We start from the raw sequence: 21,232 nt of genomic DNA, 5'->3' as shown, positions 1-21,232 counted from the left end.
TGTTGACAAACATGGGGATACGTATTTCCCTTCCTTTCTTTGACTGCTGATTAAACGTAATAAAAAAAATATTGTAGTCATCCTGTCACGTTTGATGACACTAGCAATTCTAGAAAATGATAGAGCACTGAGCTGGTTAGTGAAATTATAGAAGTCCTTTGAGAGACTACAAAGTCTTTAAAATTGTTAATAGGTACTTTTGTAACGCTACGCGTTAGGACGCTGATATGCTTAAAAGGTCCTTAAATTGCGATCAACCATGTTTTCTCGAGCACACAAGCAGAAGTTATCGATCCAAAATCCTAAATTTAGGTTGGTATGTGGGTGGCATGCTCTTCGTAAAATTGTTAAAACGTTGACTTGCTTCCATTTTTTGTGAAAATTTTCTCGATTTACCTATGTGAGACTCAAAAATCTGGTGTCATCAAATGACAAGAAGACTGTAATAGAAATAAGGGTTATAATATAATATGTATAGAAACTGGTGCCTGGTTTGAGGCTGATTGTGATTATCATATCTAGTTGTCCCAGGCGTCGAAGTCGGGCTCGCTGTAAGCCCAGGGCACCCGCGTGGATGTGTGCGAAGAGGTACTGTTTGTCTTCGCGTTGTACCTGTAATGGTGTGGAAATGAGACACGAGTAACCTTAGTAGACTGCATAAGGCAAATATAGATTTTCCTAATAACTTTTTGTTGCTTGCCTATTAGACCCCCCTCCCACTCTCCCCCCAATATGCTAAAACGAACGAAGGTGGTGGCATAAATAAGTACTTGCGACTATAACAGAGAAGGGTAGGGTGCTCAGGTGCCGTAGCTGAATGGCGTTTCAAACCGAAACGCCGCGAAAGGTAGTCTGGCTCTCTAGCGCCAATATGCAAGAGCGATAGAGATAGGTATCTACTAGCGTTTCGTTTCGTGAGCGTATCGTGACCGTTTGTGCCATTCGGCTACGTACCCTTATATCCAGTGTTCATTCTGACCATTGGTATGAAACCGCGGAAAATTTCGTCTGTACTTGGCCCCTTGGCCACGAGTCTTGCTGCAAGTTGGTATTTATTTCTTTATTTATAAATTCCTTAAAATTAACACTAACAGACAAGCTATACATGTTAATAGGAGAGTCGTTTTAGAGACTCATACAATAGGGCACTTAGCACTTATGGTCTTATGATTGATTAATAATCAGTAGCTAATGGAACTTGGAGTCGTATTAGCTTCCACGTATCGGCTACTAATCGAAAGGAATTGCGATTCCGTGCTGTAAAACATGTCCAGATTGCTGTCACTGGACAGTATTTCATTTAGAAGAGTTAATGCATGGTGTAGCGGAGAGTGTGATAGGGCATGAGTTCGTGCTGTCGGCGGGATAGCGAATAGAGTTTGTGGACGGGGGCGTAGTTCTATGCCAGTAATAGGGTGAACTTTTAATGAAATCAGAGATAGCATGGTAGGGTTAGTAATGTGGCCGCGTATTAAACGTAAGATTTTAATGTATAAGGTAGGGCGCTCACCGAGATTCAACTTGTTTGTAAGAGCCGGCGGGGCGGATGGAGCCCGCGGGTGGCGCCGGCTCCAGGTCGGCGGTGTGCCACGCCAGCAGCGGGTCCGGAAAACTGTCATCAACGATCATGATATTATAAAGTGGAATTTTTCTACTCGTCGACTTTAATCTGTCAATTAGGACACCACAAAACTATAAGTGCTGACTTTTCAGTGTTGAATAGTCTTTGACACTTAGCGCCGGTTGCATCAAACCGTCTGTCACCGTTAAGGCGTTCGTTAAATTTTATTATATGGGAAGTTCTATAGACGTCTGCTGCTTGACGATGAAGTGTTTGTACAATGGGGTTGATGCAACTGGCCCTTAGTCAACTATTAATATATCATTACAGTTCACTTTAGTTAACTGTAATAATTTCAAAAATATAACTTCATACAAGTTCTGTACTAATTTGCGATAGGTACCTGGCAGTTTTTTGCATCTGTAACACATTTTTCAATCAAAGACAGTTATTACAAGCAATTGGTTGCCAGGAACATTAATCATAACTTGAATAATAATAATATTGAATATACTCAGCAAGCTATGTGGCCTAAACATGGTACTCGACTGAAAAGCTCTATAATTATATCACGATTGTATAAAATACTGTTTTAGAACTGCTGCTCTTTAATGGAAGCACCTAAAAATGTATCATCACTCCTTATGCATTTCCATGCCAATCTACACCCTAAAACTTAGGTCACTTCCAATAAGAATAGCTTACGAGGATAATCCATTTGCTATTTCCTACTAAGTAACGATTAGTGGTGGTAAGTAAATGTATATATACATATAAATTTACTTACACTTAACACTTAATAAACAATGATTGTTTAAACGAGCGGACCAGATAACGCAATAGGCGAGACGACTGAAAAAACTATTTAGTCCGTCAGATAGATTATCAACATATTTGGGACACCTATTTTTCCTTTTTTTTCGTAAACAAAAAATGACGATGGTACGTACAGCGCGTTGAAGTTTCGCGTGACGTCACGCCTAGGTAAAATTTTTACTTAAAAGTGACGTCACAAGCCTCCACTCCGGCACTTTGATGCTCTATATCTTTGTAGTTTTTCACTAAGTAGATAAAGTGAAAAATATGTGTTTAGTATTTTTAGACGATCTAACTGACGGACTAAACAGATTTTTTTTTAATGTAGTCGTCAGTTTACTATTAAAAATTGTCAAACTCACTCGAGGTTGCCGTAGAGTCCGCTGTTGCCGTCGCCCTCGAATATGTTGCGGTCGCCGAGCGGGCGCGGCTGGTGCGGCGCGGGCGGCGGCAGCGTGGTGCGGTCGAGCGGGCTCGGCGTCGGCGGCGACACCGCCGGCTCCTCCGCCTTCGTCTCTAACAACGAGTTCTTGATGCCGTACTTAAAGTACACCACCAGTCCTGGAACATTACATTTGTCATATTCTGAAATACGATATACATACATATAAAAATGCATTTTTCTGGTGTTAACAAGCCCTTTCCTTAATTTGCCACCTACAAACATGGACTACATGCATGTTTGCATAATTTCAGTAGCATAATTTTGCATAAAACCAGCGTGACTCAGGGGACCGTAACCATGGCAATAACAGGCAAGAAAAAGTTGATTCACCCATATATATATATTTATTATTTTATAAGTCTAATCATAATCAGGGAGAGGAGAAACAAATACCTACTTGATATTAGTAGCAACCAAGTACCAGGAACTACTAAGGACTTTCAGGCACATTCTTTTAAGCGGCTACTGGTGTAGGTACCGTGACGATTGCTTGCGTTTCAACAACGAAATGCTTTGTGCCTCTCTATCACTCTTCCAGCCAGCTACTGTGGCAGGTGTGTTTCGTACTCTTCGGAGCGTTAACGATTAGTGTGTTGGCTAAGCGGCCCGTTAAGAAAAACTTCACTCAAAGAACTCAGTAAAAAAAAATATTTCCACTATCTCAATCATACTCGTGTTCAATGTTGATGCCTTCGACACGAGTAGGTTTAAACTGAAATGTTAAAAAGGTTTATTAGGCCTGATTTAGACGGCGTGCGAACTCGCATGCGATTTTAGTTACATTGCGGGCTGTTGAGGTTAGATACAATTTCGCACAGCCATCAAATACCGCATTGTAATAAAACTCGTATGCGAGTTCTCGTACCATCTAAATAGGCTCTTAATCTACTCGAAAAAAATCTAACGGGTACTGTGTCGGGCGAAGCTGTCAAAGGATTTATGAAGCTTTACATCAAACGTCGTTGCTGCACTAGCTGCTATCGTTGGGAACATTTGTTTGCTTTCGTATCGTGCGGCCAGAAATGCAGAAAGGAGTTGAGTTTAGGTACACACATTATTATGACGATATTTGTCGCACTCATAAACCCTACAACTATCTCACATTTAACTGATTCTACAAGTTACGATATTATTATGGTCTGTGCCCTAAAAAATGGAATCCGTATGCTTTGCAGGGATGGGCCGTCATTTCTATTAAGGGGCTCCACACGGTTTTCATCGATTTTTGGCAAGTTCTGAGTGGAAACTCCTAAATTTGTACTACAGATAGAATTATACGATCAACGGCCATGGGTTCTTCAATCTTTTATCTCTATTCGTAAGAGCCACATTAAAAAAATAATATATGAACATTTTAAACATGGTCTAAAAACACACTTTTATCGAAATTTTATTTTAAATGAAAACACGTCGATTTGTGTATGTAACTCTTTTACATACACAAATCGACGTGTTTGGATTTACCTTTAACTTTTCTAAAAATTTAATACAGATTTTAATTTTAAGGTAATTAAAACAAAAGTTATGACCAAAAAACCAGTTTCTGATCCTAAATATGTTCAACTTATGATTTTTTCAACACAGATTGTTATTATTTTTATCTGTGTCGGACCGTTTTGATTTTGATTTTCTTGATATTCTGCTTTTTAAAGACTCTAGACCCAATCAAAAATTTCCAAAAACGGCCTTTTTCACTGTGGCGCAAAAACAGGTGTGATACTCAAGATTGGTAACAATGAACCAAAAAAGCTAAACGGCCCGACAAAGATTAGTTCATTGTTATTCAGATTCTCAAATTTCGTTCCGATTGATTAAGTTTTGGAGGAAAGAGTCGAGAGCGGAACCTCGATTTTAGAGATTTTTTTCGAATATCTTTTGACTGAGTTGTTCTTAATGGACAATTTTTTTTCGATAAATCTAGTTAATAACACTTGTATATTTAAGGGGGCTCCTTTCCATTTTAGCATTTTCGCTACCGTATAATCTTAACTGTATCAACAGTTACCTATGATCATCCACACGGTGAAGCGGACGAGGGTCAGAATGGACAGGTTGAGGATGAGATAGATGTTGACGATGATGGCGGTGGCCGGCACGAACGGCAGCCCCGGCGTCGAGTACACCAGCTGTGCGCTGTGCCAAACAGACAAACAACACAACTCGTCACTACTTTTAAAAAAACTCGTATCTCACGCTGTTCCTCAAAGTTAAAACGCAGTAAGTCTATATGCATTCCAGTACTTACTACAATTTTCTTTTCATTGACAGACGAAGATACAAGTTTTTTAAAAAGTAGTGACGAACTTATTCATGTGGTTACGATTCGCTGACGCGAAATCGACCGCATCGTGTTAAGGTGCAGCGGGACAAATCTCGACTGGGGGGCCATTGTAACTAATTTTACACTATGATGTTGAGTTCTACATGTATCCACTGAACTCGCTTACCATATACTATAACCGGTCGACACTCTATTTAATAATGCAAACATTATAAAACATGGAAAAAATGGACCAGTTACATTTACCCCCCAGTCGAGATTTGACTCGCTGAACCTTACATAAAATTGTTTACTGCTAAGTAGTAAGGTTATATATCCTGTAAAATCTATATTACCATAGTCGCACTAAATTGTAGTGATAAAATTAAGTATGATAATAATTAGGTATAGTTTCAGCCGGGGCAAGTATGACGATTTAGTACTTAAGTAAGTACATATATCCGGCTTAGAACAGAGTACTATCGAAAAATCAAGTAAATGCAAGTTCTAAATGTATTACTTTAAATAATTTTGAAAATTTCTTAATATTATTGATTACCTTCGAATTCATCAGCTCTTTTATTATTTATTTATTTTCAAATACGTAATACACAGCTTAACAGTAAAAACCAAAACACTGAAAAAACCCCGACTGCGACTGCGACATACTGTACCGATTTTCATGAAACATGGCTAAGAACACTCCCGACCCGACTAACTCAGCTTCCAAACAAAAGAAACAAAATCTAAATCGGTTCATCCGTTCGGGAGCTACGATGCCACAGACAGATATACACACAGACAGACACACAGCCAGACAGACACGTCAAACTTATAACACCCCGTCGTTTTTGCGTCGGGGGTTAAAAACACAAAAGTAAGAAAAAAGGAAACACAACAAAAATAGAGCTCGACAGCCTGACCAGTGGCCCGTTTCTCGAAAGGTACAAGCCTTGTATTACAAGTGTGTTTCCATGACAACCTATACAATTTGACAGTTCGCGCACTTGTAATACAAGGCTTGTGCCTTTCGAGAAACGAGCCACAGAACTACGCGCCATGTTGCGGAATTTCATTAGAACTATTTGTATACCGTCACCCCATACATCAGAATAACAGCGCCCTCTTGACAATAGTCATACATTTCTGGTAAGGCTTTAGTACCTAAGTAGCGTATTAATATTATCAACTTACCGATTTTGCGGTTTCCTAGAAATAAGTAGAAGGATGACGAAGATGGCTAGAATAAGGGCGAGCATGAGCAGCACCGTGAAGGTGGACGTGCTCGGGCTGCCGTAGGCCGCCAGCATGTCGAACACCAGGATCAGCAGGTACATCACGCCCACCGCCTTGATCACGAACATGCCTGGACAACATTAGGGGCATTCTATGAGCTGTTCCGAACAATGCGACCGATTTTTGAATATCGAACGCATGAATTCAACGTTCGAAAGTCGTAGCATTACGTCGTTTTCCACAAACTTTCGAACGGCGAATTCATGCGTTCGAAATTCAAAAATCGGTCCCAATGTTTTTTATTTAGAACGTACCTACCGTACAAACCCTCGACGCCTACAATATTTAGAACTCCCGGAGCCCAAAATGATGGATATGTGTAAGAACGGACCGTATTACAGAGCCATACAAATTTATAATAAAGTCCCCCAATGCTTAAAAACCGAACCAACAGATTAAAATTCATAAATCGATTTAAATGTAAGCTTTTGGAAAAGTGTTACTACTCAATTGCTGAATTTATGGAGGATAAGAATGTGTGATTTGTTCCCTAAATATTAATACTTTAGTAGATAAATAGTAATAATAAGTAGTTAAACTATTGGTCTTATTTCATCAAAATGATATATTTGTCTTTTATCGTAATTACTATTATCTAATGTAAGATTTTTGTAAACAACATTTTGCTACACCCTTTCCAGGGTATGTATATTATGCCCATGTAACATATTGGAATGCAAATAAAGATTTATCTATCTAATTTATTAAGCATTTTTATATTCCAACCTGACAGAAAATAAAAAAAAACTCCTAACCCGTTAATCTTCAGGACCTCGAGGCTTAAATGGGAAAACATCAAGGACCGCGGAGCCGCGGAGCATTCCTTGATTTACTAAATAGGCTACTTTCCTTCTAGTCAAATCAGTCAGCTCCTTTTAAGAACCGTCAAAACGAATTTGGACGATACATGTGCTAATTTGGAATTAATACGAAATCGTGTCAAGTGACGTCACGACTAACTCATTTACTTTAAATATTTCTCTCCGGTTTTTTAAGTAGAAATTGGGTTTGAAAACGTGTTGCTTATTAACTTCAAACCTGGGTAAATCCATTCTGCTTTAAGGTTGATTATTTTAAAAATATATTGTAATTTGAAAGATCGTCAACCTTTTAGCAGAATGGATTTACCCAAGTTTGAAGTTAAGCGACACAAATATCACTGGCCATGTTTTTCTAATAAATATCTGATGCTTTATTTCGTGCATGGTATAAAACGCTTTATTTTAAGTACAGGCAAGTTCCCTTATCAGGTACAGAAAAAGTCGAGTCGAGCATAGTCCCTGCGACAAACGACGTCGTTACCAGTATGGTCCGTGGCGGGCCCGGCGTCCACCCAGGGGAAGACGCCGGGGCAGAGGTAGGAGCGCGCCAGCAGCTGCCGCGACACGGCGTCCAGGAAGCGCCGCAAGCGGCCCGGGCTGCTGGCCGCGCCGCCCGGCACGGCCCCTGCGGCAACCGGTCACTCACCACCACTTCTCAACACAGTACACTTAAGTGCGTTTTCACATTATCCGATCCGATATCGGATGTAGGAAGGATTTCTAAGGCGAAAATCAAATATGGCGGCTTAAATATATGGGATATCGGTCCTACACCCGATATCGGATCGGATAATGTGAAAACGCACTTCGGGGTTGACAACATCCAACTGCGCAAAATTGATGTTACTTGCGCAGTTTTTTAAGACAGACTATTAGTTAAGTAAGGCAAGTAAATTATATGTTATTATTCGTTATATATTTCAACGAACATAGCCGTACTCGACACGATTTAACGAAATCGACTCGATAGAAAAAAATTGCAAAGACTGGTCTCGAGTTCGTCATTCAACGGTTCTATGTCGTTCAATTATTCACTTAGTTGTTTTTAATTAAAATTACAATAACAAAAATATACATATCTAAAACTCTGATGAAACATATTGCACAAATAATGCATCTTTCTATTTGATTTTAATATTTTTCCGTACTTTTCGTACCTAGCCGCTCTGTTTTAGTGACATCACGCTCTCACTTACTTTCATGTGAATAGACAGTGTACGCTAGCATCAAGGTCATTGGGTGTTGTCAGAGTCTTAAGCCTCTACCATACATAAAGCGTTTTGATAGCGTAGCGTTAGCGGAGCGGAATGCGCGCGCATTCCGCTAGCAATCCGCGCTCGTTAGTTCCCGCCGGCGTCCGCTGGGCGCAACGCCAGCGTCCATCCGGCGCACCGCTATCATTCCGCTCCGCTAACGCTCCGCCTACGCTCTCAAAACAGTCAAAACGCGCATGTGTGGCCGAGCTTTTATACCTACACATATAGGTATAATCAAGGTATAATAAACATTGCTTACTATCATCAGAGATTGATCTTTGCGGAAAATATACGGCAAATTATTTCACTTGCATTCTTGTAACAGATGTATTTGAAAAAGTTTCATAGGGAATTCAACAAATAAGTCAAACAAACAACAAATTTTCAACACTGCCCAAGTAATCGTTATGATGGCTCCACACCCACAGTGAAACGCAACTTTATTGAACACTATCCAGGTACTAGTCGCTACATGAAAAAATGGCAAAAAAGGAATCACGATAAAAAAATCAATTCGGTCGAATACGAAGATTGGAAATATCCTGGATGTAATTTTTTAACCGAATATTCTGCAGAATCTGAATTCAAAATTCAGACTGGTCGTTGATCACGGCGGAAGCCGCTTCGCCTCGCCTATTGCTTTATTCATTTTCATTTATTATTTTGGGATGTGGCCTGTAAATATTGATAACTGGAAAAGTGACATTGACTTTTAAAATAATAGACTTCAATTCACACACACGGATCCGTGTCTAAACTAAACATATGTATGTATAAGGAAAGTCAAACTAAAATAAATGGAAACACATACGGTTCATTTGAAAAAAATTAACTCACCATAAAACTTATTCTCCGTATGCGAATTCATGAGGAAGGTGTCATCTCTGCCAAACTCCTCACTGTCGTCACCTGGCATCGTGTCATCCGAATCCGGGGAGCTGTGAACACACTTGCATCGCTTAGCGATTACGAGAAAATAAAGAATTATATCAAGTTGTTTGTAGGTATATATCGGCCGGCCTTTCGCTGAGCTCTAAGAGAATAGCTTTAACAATATAAACAGGCATGGCAACAGTAATTCGCTTGGCATCGAGAGCGTTACCTGCGGGTCACGCGGCGCACCATGACTCGCTGGGTCGAGGCGGTGACTTGAGTGGTGCCGCGACCCTGAAATACGGCACAAATTTTGTTTCAACTCTAATACGTTTCAAAATTTAAAGCAGAAAAAAAATGTTGTTTGAATAATATCTTAAATTTAATTGAAACAAGTGAACAATGGCAGTGTATAATAATATCAGCTTGTCTTTATGAAACATTAAAACGATTTCTTACTTTAGAGTTAATATAATAAGAAGTAAGAACATATTCAGTGAATTTCGCCGCAACGTTACTGAAAGCGTTCTTTTATTAAACTTTTCTCATTTTTAACCTCATACCTAAAGCCCATTATTATATTTTGATATGAACATTATTGTATAATATTTAATTAGAATGAACACTGTTTTGTAGAGAAAAGAAATATTATGTTTACAGGAGTATTATATTTCATGGCCAACAAGTCATGGAAAACAGGGTTGTTTTTTGTTTTCCACGAATTATTTCATAACGGCAATAGGCTTATTGAATACAATCATTAGGTACATGTGCCCAATGGTATGAATAGTTCATTTTTATTACGTCTACATAAACAACAAATCTAAAAATATAGCTTTAACAAATGACTTTTCTAAACAAATAAGGTAACACATAAATATGACTATATAACGACTATAAATGAGATGAATTTAAGTCAATCATTGGAAAGAGCTATTTCCAGCTTTACAGAACCGACTCGTCAATAGTGAGCAGCCAGTGGAGCGAGGAAATAGCCGAGTTCTGGGTATGCTGCGCCGGCCAAAGCGTCAAAGCTGGGTAAACTTGCATGTGTACACATGCAAACTAAACTCGGTGTAGGTATGCGTGTGTCTAGGTTTGTTGATTAACCGTCTATTCTTGGGAAACGGTCCGACCTATGCAAAATTGAATCGCTACCCAGAGCAAAAACCAATTTAAATAACCTCTAACAGTAAACAAATATAGTTTTTGTTAGACTTTTAATGTTTACTAAACCTAAAGTCTATATTCTCTTGAGATTAAATATCAACAAACCAGGTGAAACACATTCTGCTTAAACGCGGACAAATAAAGCGGATTGCCGGAGTGCCGAGAACGATAGGAAAAAGTAAGAAACAAGTTTTACTCGCGCAGTGCAAATTTCTATTTTTTATACCTTTTCGTATAACCAAAGAGGATCGAGTATTATAGAGAGTTACTGTCGAAGTAAAATGTGTAATCACAGTGCATAGACTGCCATCTCTTGACAAAGGCTTAAAACTTTTGAACCTTAGTTTTGACAATTTGGCCCATATTCTTAGCTTGATATGTGTTAAAATGTCAAATATTAATATTAGCGCCATCTAGCTGAGCGTACCCAAAAGGTGTAATGCCATCTAGGTCACCGTACCTTTTTCTGTATGGTACTGAGGTTCCTTAGACTTTATCTGTCTATACGGAGTTATATATGTCTTTGGTATAACCTAACCTAGCTTTGAATTTGGGATAAGTATACACAAGTACTTAAGTATAATGTCATCAGTTATCAATTTGTAAATGTATAAGAGGCTAACATCGCTGCGGCTGTTCATGATGTGACTGAAAATAATCCATGTCAACTTTCACAACTAACATTAAAAAGTTGTTAATTGATCTTCAAAGTTCCTGGTGTAGGCACTGTGCTATTTTATTGATTTTATTCAGTTTGGTTGATGTTACAGACAAATATATACACCGTGTTTCACTTAACACTAAAAACCTAAAAACTGTTTGTTCAAAATCGTGAGTAGATAGATTGAGCTATATCTTGATGGGGGTAATATATATTTTTTTAATTTGTATTATTAGTTATTTTTACGTGTCCATTCTACAAATTCGTAATACAACATTGTGCATATTGCATTGCTAGAGGTTGCATACCTTTTTCAGTGTTTAGGGGTATTAATAATGGCTGGTTACTTGGAAGATTATTTTTTCCGCTACGAGTTTGACGTCTCCTTTGTCAGTTTAATTTTAAAGTTTATCATAAGTCATAACAAATTGAACTCGTACCTACCTAATTACAACCCTTTCACGTTGAATATTGGGTTTAAATTTGCTTACTGCGTCACCTGTTCAATTTGAAGTTTACTCTGTGACAAAGCTTGCTTTACAATAACATAGTTGTCTATTGGTAAACCTTATGTCGTTGCAGTAACGTACACAAATAAATAGTTTTAAGGTTTATGATGGTAGCTAGCAATTATTTTATTTCGTGTAGAGTTAAAAGTCGAGTAGAGGTGTACAGAAAATTAAAAATTCAATTAAAAAAAATAATAATCATCAGATTAAAAGATGAATAGTCTAGATACGTTTAGAAAAATAATAATCAGGTGGGGTGTCTGAGGTTTTGAGTGATACCGGAAACACGGTGTATAAGTATTAACCGGTCGTCTGTTTCTATCAAAAAATTGTCATAAAATAATTAACTTTGATATACACTCTTAAAGTCCAACGCCTTAGGATCCCTATCAAACACAGACGCATGCGCGGATCCAGGGGGGGGTCATGGGGGTCATGACCCCCCCTGGAGCCTAGGCTGGCCATACAAATAGACCACGTGACCCCCCCGGGGGGGCCTGGGCCTTTACCACGTGACCCCCCCCTGGGGACGAAGGTGGATCCGCGCTTGCACAGACGAAGGGTTAAGATGACTATAGGTAAAGTTCAAAATAAAATAATTACATTTCATCCTCAGTCAGCGCACCAGATACACTTCCCGACCTAATTTGAAATACGTCATGACACTTCATTGCAAGTTTGAGAATAGCCACAAAATTTAAATTTTGAAAAAAAACCCCTACACAGTAGACCGATTTTCATGAAACATAGCTAAGAACACTCCCGACTAATTCAGCTTTCAATCAAAAAAACTAAATCAAAATCGGTTCATCCGTTCGGGAGCTACGATGCCACAGACAGACACACACCTAGACAGACAGACACGTCAAACTTATAACACCCTGTCGTCACAGTATAAGAAATAGTACTATCGTACAGTATGGCCACTCCCGCTCCCCGCTGATAGCGCCGCCCACCCCCTCTCGGTTACCTCACAGTTACCGCCTGTCAAAAACGTGAACCGTCAACCTGTCATATCTCACTCATACAAGCATGGTACGCGTTCACCTACACGAGCTTAGAATGTGTGCTAGGAACGCGCCTCTTTCATATATTTGATGGCCAGTGTCCGGGATGTGCTGTCGTTTTTGCGTCGGGGGTTAAAAAAGACTCACAGCGAAGGTGGTCTCCCTTTGTGTGGCCGCGGTGCCCTCGGGGTCGACCGGCGTGCGCAGGCTCTGCGGCAGCAGCTCGATGAGGTTGGTGTAGTGCGGCTGGTAGCGCAGCACTAGCACGCAGCTCGACACCAGCGTGTAGGCCAGGAGCGTGCCTGTCACAATATCAATCATTTATGACATTTTCTATCAAAAGAGTAAAACAAATAATATTGGGGACATTACACAGATCAACTTAGCTTAGGGCCACTTGCACCAACCAAATTTTATATGGAATTTGACAGATGACAGCCCACTAACCCTGAGTTAAGTGGTTGGTGCAAGTGGGCCTAAGACTGCTAAGCGACGACATACATACTTAAATAGATAAATACATACTTACTTATATACATAGAAAATATCCACTCAGGAACGAATATCTGTTGCTCATCACACAAACAAATGCCCTTACCGGGACTCGAACCCAGGACCGCGGCTTAGCAGGCAGGGTCACTACCGACTGAGCCAGACCTGTCGTCTAAGTATATGTATTAAGTACTATCTTTTGCCCGCAGCTTCGCTCGCGTTAGAAAGAGACAAAAAGTAGCCTATGTCACTTTCCATCCCTTCAAATTAAAAAATCACGTCAATTCGTCGCTCCGTTTTGCCGTGAAAGACGGACAAACAAACAGACACACACACTTTCCCATTTATAATATTAGAAAGGATTATGAAATTAAGGATTATGGATTTATGTAGATTAACTTATTGCTGTCTTATTAAGCAATTATTAGGCTTTTGGATCTGTGCCTCTTGTGAGATGATACAATGATGGTATTAAAATGTGTAATCACAGTGCATAGACTGCCATCTCTCGACACAAGCTTAAAACTTTCGAACCTCAGTTTTGACAATTTGGCCCATATTGTTAGCTTGATATGTAGTAAAATGTCAAATATTAATATTAGCGCAATCTAGCCGAGCGTTCCCCAAAGGTGTAAGTAAAACGCCATCTAGGCCTCCGTATCTTTTCTCTATGGCTTTGAGGTACGTTTTTTTCTTAGACTATACGGAGTTACATGTGTCTTTGACGGTCACTAAATAAACTCGGCTTTGCAGCTTCAACTTCCATTTATTCGCTTAATAAGATTCTTAGATGGTGCCTTTTCCTCAATGGAATCAATATGAAATCGATTTCATCGACATCCGTCAATGTGGCTCCTTTTGATTGAAAACGTCATATTTTAACTCATTCAAAACTAAAAAAATAATTTGCTTGGTTTCCTAGTCGACGGTTCAATACCATCACGTGCTACGCGCAGTGCGTTCTCATGCTACGCGCTACGAGCGTAGCCGATAACTCGCAAAATCCCGTTTAGGGTCCCCCCACATGTAGCGACTCGCGAGCGTAGAATCGGGCCAACTGTATGGAAAAAGTCGACGCGGCGTCAGGCTTTGCCCATACAGTTGGCCCGACGCTACGCTCGCGAGACGCTAGATGTGGCCCACCCTTAAAACCGACTACGAGCAGAGAACCCACATATCGGTCACTGGCGCTGAATGTGTTAAAACCACTGGCTAGATTGCTCTGAAACTGTATATTCACTAACAATAGAGTGAGGTATGTACCTACGCCTGTAATTATGGAATATGTAGCAAAAGTATTATCATACCTAGGCACTATAAAAATGGAGGGAATATATTAAGTTTTTTAAAAGAAAATTCTTCTTAGCTCTACTTGTATTTCGTTTATAAATATGCTGGAGTTTTATAAATTCTTCACCGGCAAAAATGGATATATTATATAATGTGGAAAATTTTATTACAATTTAACAAGTTTTCATATGATGAGCACGTAACTTCAGTTCGTGTGGGATGGTGAAATTCTGCATAATTTACTGTATACTCTTAATTAGAATTAGTTTAAGTTGAAATTGCTGCAAAAAAGTATTTTTCCGGTTGCATGTTTCAGAAATTTTAACAAAACGCCACTAGATTAGCTAAACAAGTTAATACAAAAGTCTGAAAATTAGTAACATCTCGTGAGCTCCACGCCTTTGTGGTGAGCTAAAACTGAGGGCATGTTTGAATTTACTACATACATTCCTCTTTTACATATGTATCCATCCATCCATCCATATACTAATATTATAAATGGGAAGGTGTGTGTGTCTGTTTGTTTGTCCGTCTTTCACGCCAAAACGGAGCGACTAATTGTCGTGATTTTTTGAGTGAAGATAGTTGAAGGGATGGACAGTGACATAGGCTACTTTTTGTCTCTTTTTACCGCGAGCGAAGCCGCGGGCAAAAGCTATATTATATACATGTTACATTTAGCAAGATACCCGTTTTAGTAAATAGATGCGGCCATATAGAATAGTTATTTGTTATACAAGGGGGCAAAGTTGTATTTTAACGCCGAGTGTGGAATTGAAAAACGAGCAAGTGAAAGGATTCTATAGTTGAACCACGAGCGAAGCGAGTTAGAATCCTGAACTTAACAGTTTTTTACACACGAGAAGTAAAATACATTTGCACCCGAGTGTAACACAAAACTTTTCCCCTCACTATAGCGAGGAATCTACAACGCAAAAAATGCGTTTATCATTGCTTCCAGTAGTTCCACAGGTGGTAAATCATCTTTATTACTAGATTCACCTACTTTTATCAATTTTAAAGCAGTTAATTTGACTTTATTCAAGGTCAAATTACTTTACCCACTAGTGGATAAAATGCGTTTTTACCCGCTGGTATTAAAGGACAAAACACGTGTTTCCGAGCTAGTGAGGGGAAAAGATAATTATTAAGTCTATTTCAAAAACAATTTATACGTATCTTCTCCACGTAAATGAATTATTTATCGCGAACCCGTAAAAGGCTTTCCGTGCAGGAATACCGCTGCACGAACTAACCCTAAGTAATTTTACAAGATAACATTAAGAATTAATAAACAGAGCGAATTAAATGGACAAAGTTCAGATGGGTAATATAGGGCACATCGTTCTAATGAAAACCGCGGAAGATACCGACGGAATTTTAATTGCATTATTATGAGTGGGTGTTTCTTATATTTTGAAGAATCAAAAGGAATTATTATAGGTTGTGCAATAAACAAAAATAGCTGATTATTAATGTGAAAAACAAATCAAGTTATTTTATTAAATATTTTTTGATTTTTTTTTTAAAGTAGTAACACTACTAATTATATACATATTGTAAACTGAAATTGATACCATACCTACACTTCAGTTCATGGCTGATTATTACTTATTTAAGTCGACACTTTATTTGTATGCAAATTAATAATTATATTCTGATACGGATTCGGAATATACACATAATAAACGTCATCTCCAAGCACGTAGGATCATTGTGCTTGTTTCCGAACGTGTTATCTTTGAATTCCGTTGAATTTCGGGGAAAGATCTTTATGTCAAATACAATTAATTTCTCTAAGCAATGGATAGTGTGTTACTGAGTTATAAAATACTAGCTTTTGTCCGCGGCTTCGCTCGCGTTAGAAAGAGACAAAAAGTCGCCTATGTCACTCTCCATCCCTTTAACTATCTCCACTTAAAAACTTACGCCAATTCGGCGCTCCGTTTTGCCGTGAAAGACGGACAAACAAACAGACACACACACTTTCCCATTTATAATATTAGTATGGATTAGTATGGATGACTGAACAAGTGAACTTCACTATTTCGACTTGTGCCGTTAGACGTTAGATATTTGACACTAACTTTTATGTTACTTTTAAGGTTTTCTCACACTATTTAACTCATTTATTAATTACTAGCATTTGCCCGCGGCTACGCTCGCGTTAGAAAGAAACAAAAAGTAGCCTATGGCACGCTCCATCCCTTCATATATCTCCACTTAAAAAATCACGTCAATTCGTCGCTCCGTTTTGCCGTGAAAGATGGACAACCAAACAGACACACACACTTTCCCATTTATAATATTAAGTATGGATTATGTATAGAAAATATATATAAAAAGCGATATACCAATTATCTTCAGTTGGTGAGCCTAAAGTTTTGTCGAATTTAACGAAAAAAACAATGTTAGCCTGTTTAATGCAATGACTGATGGTTTTAATATTCCAATATTGACAAATAGACGAAAACTACTACAGTAACCCTACTACTAAACATTAGACGGTGAGGTCCGGGTCTTACAAGTGCACAGGAAGCAATGGAAATACCGGATGTAGCTTGCTAACAATTTAAGAGGATTTAGTGCTCGAGCTCCATGATGACATGAAAGGGCTCCAATGAATGCCAACGTAACTTAGCTCATGAAACCAATTATTCAAATACATCGTTTTATCACAGAATAATTATTGGTCAGGAGGGCGATTTTTGAATCTCGCATACGGGATTTTGTCACTAAAATACCGGTTTTATAGTTAAAACTAAAATACCGGTTGAAAACGGTGAATTGCTTATTATTTTCAGTGACAATTTTCTGAAATTGAATGCGTGAGACTCAAAAATAAGTACAGAAAGGATGTTTCTTACAAAACCGAAGTTTGACAGCAGTTCAGAACCGAATCGTGTTTTATTCCATGACACTATCCCTTCCGACAAAGATCACTTAAACACCTTAAACTTAGTGATTGCCGCGGGAGTAGCGCAGATGTAAATGTACGTGTGAACTTTAATACTGTGGTAGCGCACGTAAATGTACCAACTATAATAATTGCTACGTAGCAATGCGAGTCGAACGTTGCCGGATGGCTAAATCTGGAGTGTCCCACACCTAGATGTGGTACAGTATTTATACATATAAAAACAAAAAAATGAAACTTAAGGGCCATGTGACTTTTGAAAGATCTCGTTTTCCTTCCACCTCTGTTTTTGAAAATATTAGAATAAAAATCAATTCTAGTTAAAGCTGTATAGAAAAAACACGGAAACGGTAAGTTGCTTTCGTTTTATTGTGAAACAACGTAGCGCGAGGTATTCCTTCATCAAAGTTCACTCGGATTGAGATCGCTTTGAAACTTCAATTTGATACAGGAATTGCTGAACCAAGTTATTTGCTTGCATATTTTTTTTTATTTACAAAATTATGTTTTATAGTGCACTGGAATCAGACTGGTTCGTTAAGCTTACATTTGATAACCTTAAAACAACTAAAAGTGTATTTGCTAAACCTTTGAGATATTTTTTTTACTAATAGATGAGGTAGGTAATAAACCCGTAAACGTCGAGTGTATTGGGACCATAGTATTAGTGCAATGGAGAGCCCTCGTTTGTACTTATTTAGTGCGCATCGTTGATTATTAAATACCTATAACTGTTTCTCTTAAGCTTTTCACTGCAGGCGCATTTTTTGACTGTTGTTTCTTTAGTTGGTTAAATGAGATTTCATGAACAAACGCTGCTTTTGTTAACGTGTGACATAATGCGAATAAATATTAAATGTAACGTCCTAACCTTTTCAACGCGCATAAATGAATAGCCCTCTTTAGAGATTAACTAGCTGAGAGCTACGTCGTAGCACTTTGTAGCGAAACTTATTCACCGTGATAGAATTTAAGGCCGTATCAGCTATTAGTTAATACGATTAGGATAGCCAGACATAAAATATAGCAATTCACCAGAGGTATACTGATACAACCTATGTGCAACATTGTATGGGAGCTGCCCGGCTATTATGCTTCCAATTTTATCACTTATTTACGTGGATAAAGCATCCGTCACGTTTTGGCAAGTAAGTCAGTGTGAGAGTGACAACTGCCTTATCTACGTTGATAAGTGATAAAATTGCAAGCATGACAGGCCCACTGCATGACGACGGCGACGTTACAGTGGGAATGCAGTTCCTGTAGTTTCAGCAGGGTTGTAACTTGAGAGACGCGTTATCGATTCGTAATTGGGACCGTGCGCGACGACAACGCCACGTGACAGTGACAATATTGTAACCGCTGTCAAGCGAGAAGTAAGTAAACATTGTGAAAAAATTAATGAAATCTTGTGCTATTTTACTACATTAGACAATTTTGGACGATGGTGGTTACAACATTATCGCCAATAACATTAAAATCGTTGTTTTCAGTGAGAAATTAACAAACTGGTGACTAAAACGGGGTTTCGTGCCATCGCTCACGAAATCATTTTCCAACCTGAGACGATGAATAAAGGCAATAAATTGGTGCTAGCTGGGCATTTTCTACAGATTGAAGACATTATTCCACCATTTGTACCTATGTGCAATAAAGTATAAATAAATCATTGGCTTTTGAAATAGTTGATCAGTTCACTGCTATCCTGTCATTTTCATAGGCTAACTATAGGTATTATAATAGTTATTTGTTATACAAGGGGGCAAAGTTGTATTTTAACGCCGAGTGTGGAATTGAAAAACGAGCAAGTGAAAGGAGTCTATAGTTGAACCACGAGCGAAGCGAGTGGTTCGAGAATAGAATCCTGAACTTGCGAGTTTTTTAACACACGAGAAGTAAAATACATTTGCACCCGAGTATAACACAACACTTTTCCCCTCACTATAGCGAGGAAACTACAACGCAAAAAATGCGTTTATCACTGCTTCCAGTAGTTCCACAGGTGGTAAATCATCTTTATTACTAGATCCACCTACTTTTATCAATTTTAAAGCAGTTAATTTGACTTTATTCAAGGTCAAATTACTTTACCCACTAGTGGATAAAATGCGTTTTTACCCGCTGGTATTAAAGGAAAAAACACGTGTTTCCGAGCTAGTGAGGGGAAAATATCATTGCAGGGTCAGGGTTTATTGTAAAATAAAAACAAAGTAGCTATAATAACGTTTAATTATAATATACATTACAAAAACTTGTTTCATTTACTTGAAAGTATTGGAGGTTTTCCAGATATCACATCAAATACAATTATGAATGCGATGAAATAAGTTCTCAGGAATTTTATTTAAAATGTGATAAGCCTTCAGCGGATGGACTGCTTCTGCTTCTATTGTTCTCGTGCTCCTTCTTCCCATTGAAACCTCGATATTTAGTGTGCTACTCTGTGGCGGCGCCACCATAATGAAATTCAACTAATTATATGTTAAAATGATGTTCGTAAGACGTACAGTATGTACGTATAATTTTATGACTGTACCTATAGCGGGAAACGAAATAATGGGCTTTTATTGTGGCGCCGCTGCAGAGGATGCTCTGCAGCGGCGCCACTCAGTTCTCATAGATAGATATGACATCATCTACTTTTTTCTCATGGAAATTGATGTACCAATGCTGTTTATTATGTACGTATTGAAAAAATCACTATAACTTAGTAAATTTATGTACTTTCAGTAATTCCGCATTCCGCCTGAACGGTATGAGCTAGTATGTAAGGAGGTGTACCTACGGGTAAGCGAGAGGGAGATATGTTCCTTCCCGCTCGCTCCCGCGCTCGGCGCGTTTCGTTCTAGGTTTCAATAATTATTATTAAATTTATGCCCCTGTTGTACACTTTGCTTTTTACTTCGATTGCGAGGAATTAATTATATTTTTCTCGGCAATTTACACCACGAAATTGTCGTAAAGCGAAAGAACATAATAGGTACATAAGATAACCAATTCCCGCCAACTTTTTTTTCAACATGTGATCAGAGTTTCAGACGCTTGGTTTTTTGCCAAGTCAAAAATTTTTTAAACGATAAGTAATCGAATCCTATTTTATTTAATTTACTTAATTTAATGACAGAAAATACGGAATTCTAATAAATTATAGCAAAAATAAAATAACCTATCAAAGTTTTATCACCTACACAATTTTATTGCTCAATAAAATTGTGCAATATGTTTTAACTGTTTGTCTCTTGAGACCGATTACCTTAGTCTTAGGCCGGCACGGCAACAGACAGTCTTAAAATTCATAATTTGATAAAGTCATAGGCTTCCCACAGACAGTCTTAAAAATTCATAATCTTAAAAAAAACTTGTATGCAATCTGACAGTTCAAACTGACACTGACAAGACACTGACAGATCTGTCAGTGTCAATTTGCATACAAATTTTTTTTAAGATTATGAATTTTTAAGACTGTCTGTGGGAAGCCATAATCAGTACAAAAATCAGATCGAGTGCACGGAGTTCCATACAATTTCGCGACCGTCCACACTAGGGCTTCCAATACCGGGATCCCGGTATCACGGGATCCCGGGATCCCGCCTTTTTTGGGCACATTTCAATACCTGTATTTAATTTAGTAATACCGGGATCCCGGTATTTTTAGTAACTACCAAATGAACGTAAATCACTCATCAAAAACGTTAAATTTCTGCATCACGATGGTTACTACACGCGTAAATCTTCTTCTTGCTCTCGTTTTTCGATTTGACACATTCTCTGTTTGGTGTTTTTGCAATATTTGTATGAAAATGATTGTTTTTTCGATGATTAGCTAGATAAAGAATTAAAGATACGTGTCAAAAGCAT

General features: G+C 38.4%; 1 protein-coding gene across 2 annotated transcripts in view; it reads right to left on the bottom strand.

Annotated features, from left to right (window-relative positions):
* Positions 1 to 449: 449 nt before the first annotated feature.
* The window catches only part of LOC125240822 (cationic amino acid transporter 2), a 114,420-nt gene continuing 93,637 nt past the window's right edge, over positions 450 to 21,232 (bottom strand). For both annotated transcript variants that reach the window (XM_048148947.1, XM_048148948.1), the window contains 9 exons: positions 12,823 to 12,977; positions 9,558 to 9,622; positions 9,293 to 9,393; positions 7,681 to 7,824; positions 6,277 to 6,448; positions 4,828 to 4,955; positions 2,740 to 2,938; positions 1,511 to 1,612; positions 450 to 612 (listed from right to left, as the gene is read on the bottom strand). In XM_048148947.1, the coding sequence (XP_048004904.1) occupies positions 519 to 612; positions 1,511 to 1,612; positions 2,740 to 2,938; positions 4,828 to 4,955; positions 6,277 to 6,448; positions 7,681 to 7,824; positions 9,293 to 9,393; positions 9,558 to 9,622; positions 12,823 to 12,977 (1,160 nt within the window). In that variant the 3' untranslated portion in view covers positions 450 to 518. The remainder of the gene's footprint in view (positions 613 to 1,510; positions 1,613 to 2,739; positions 2,939 to 4,827; positions 4,956 to 6,276; positions 6,449 to 7,680; positions 7,825 to 9,292; positions 9,394 to 9,557; positions 9,623 to 12,822; positions 12,978 to 21,232) is intronic.

The sequence above is a fragment of the Leguminivora glycinivorella genome, chromosome Z (genome assembly GCF_023078275.1).
Source record: "Leguminivora glycinivorella isolate SPB_JAAS2020 chromosome Z, LegGlyc_1.1, whole genome shotgun sequence".
Classification (NCBI taxonomy): domain Eukaryota; kingdom Metazoa; phylum Arthropoda; class Insecta; order Lepidoptera; family Tortricidae; genus Leguminivora; species Leguminivora glycinivorella.
This window is presented reverse-complemented; position numbering and strand designations above follow the sequence as displayed.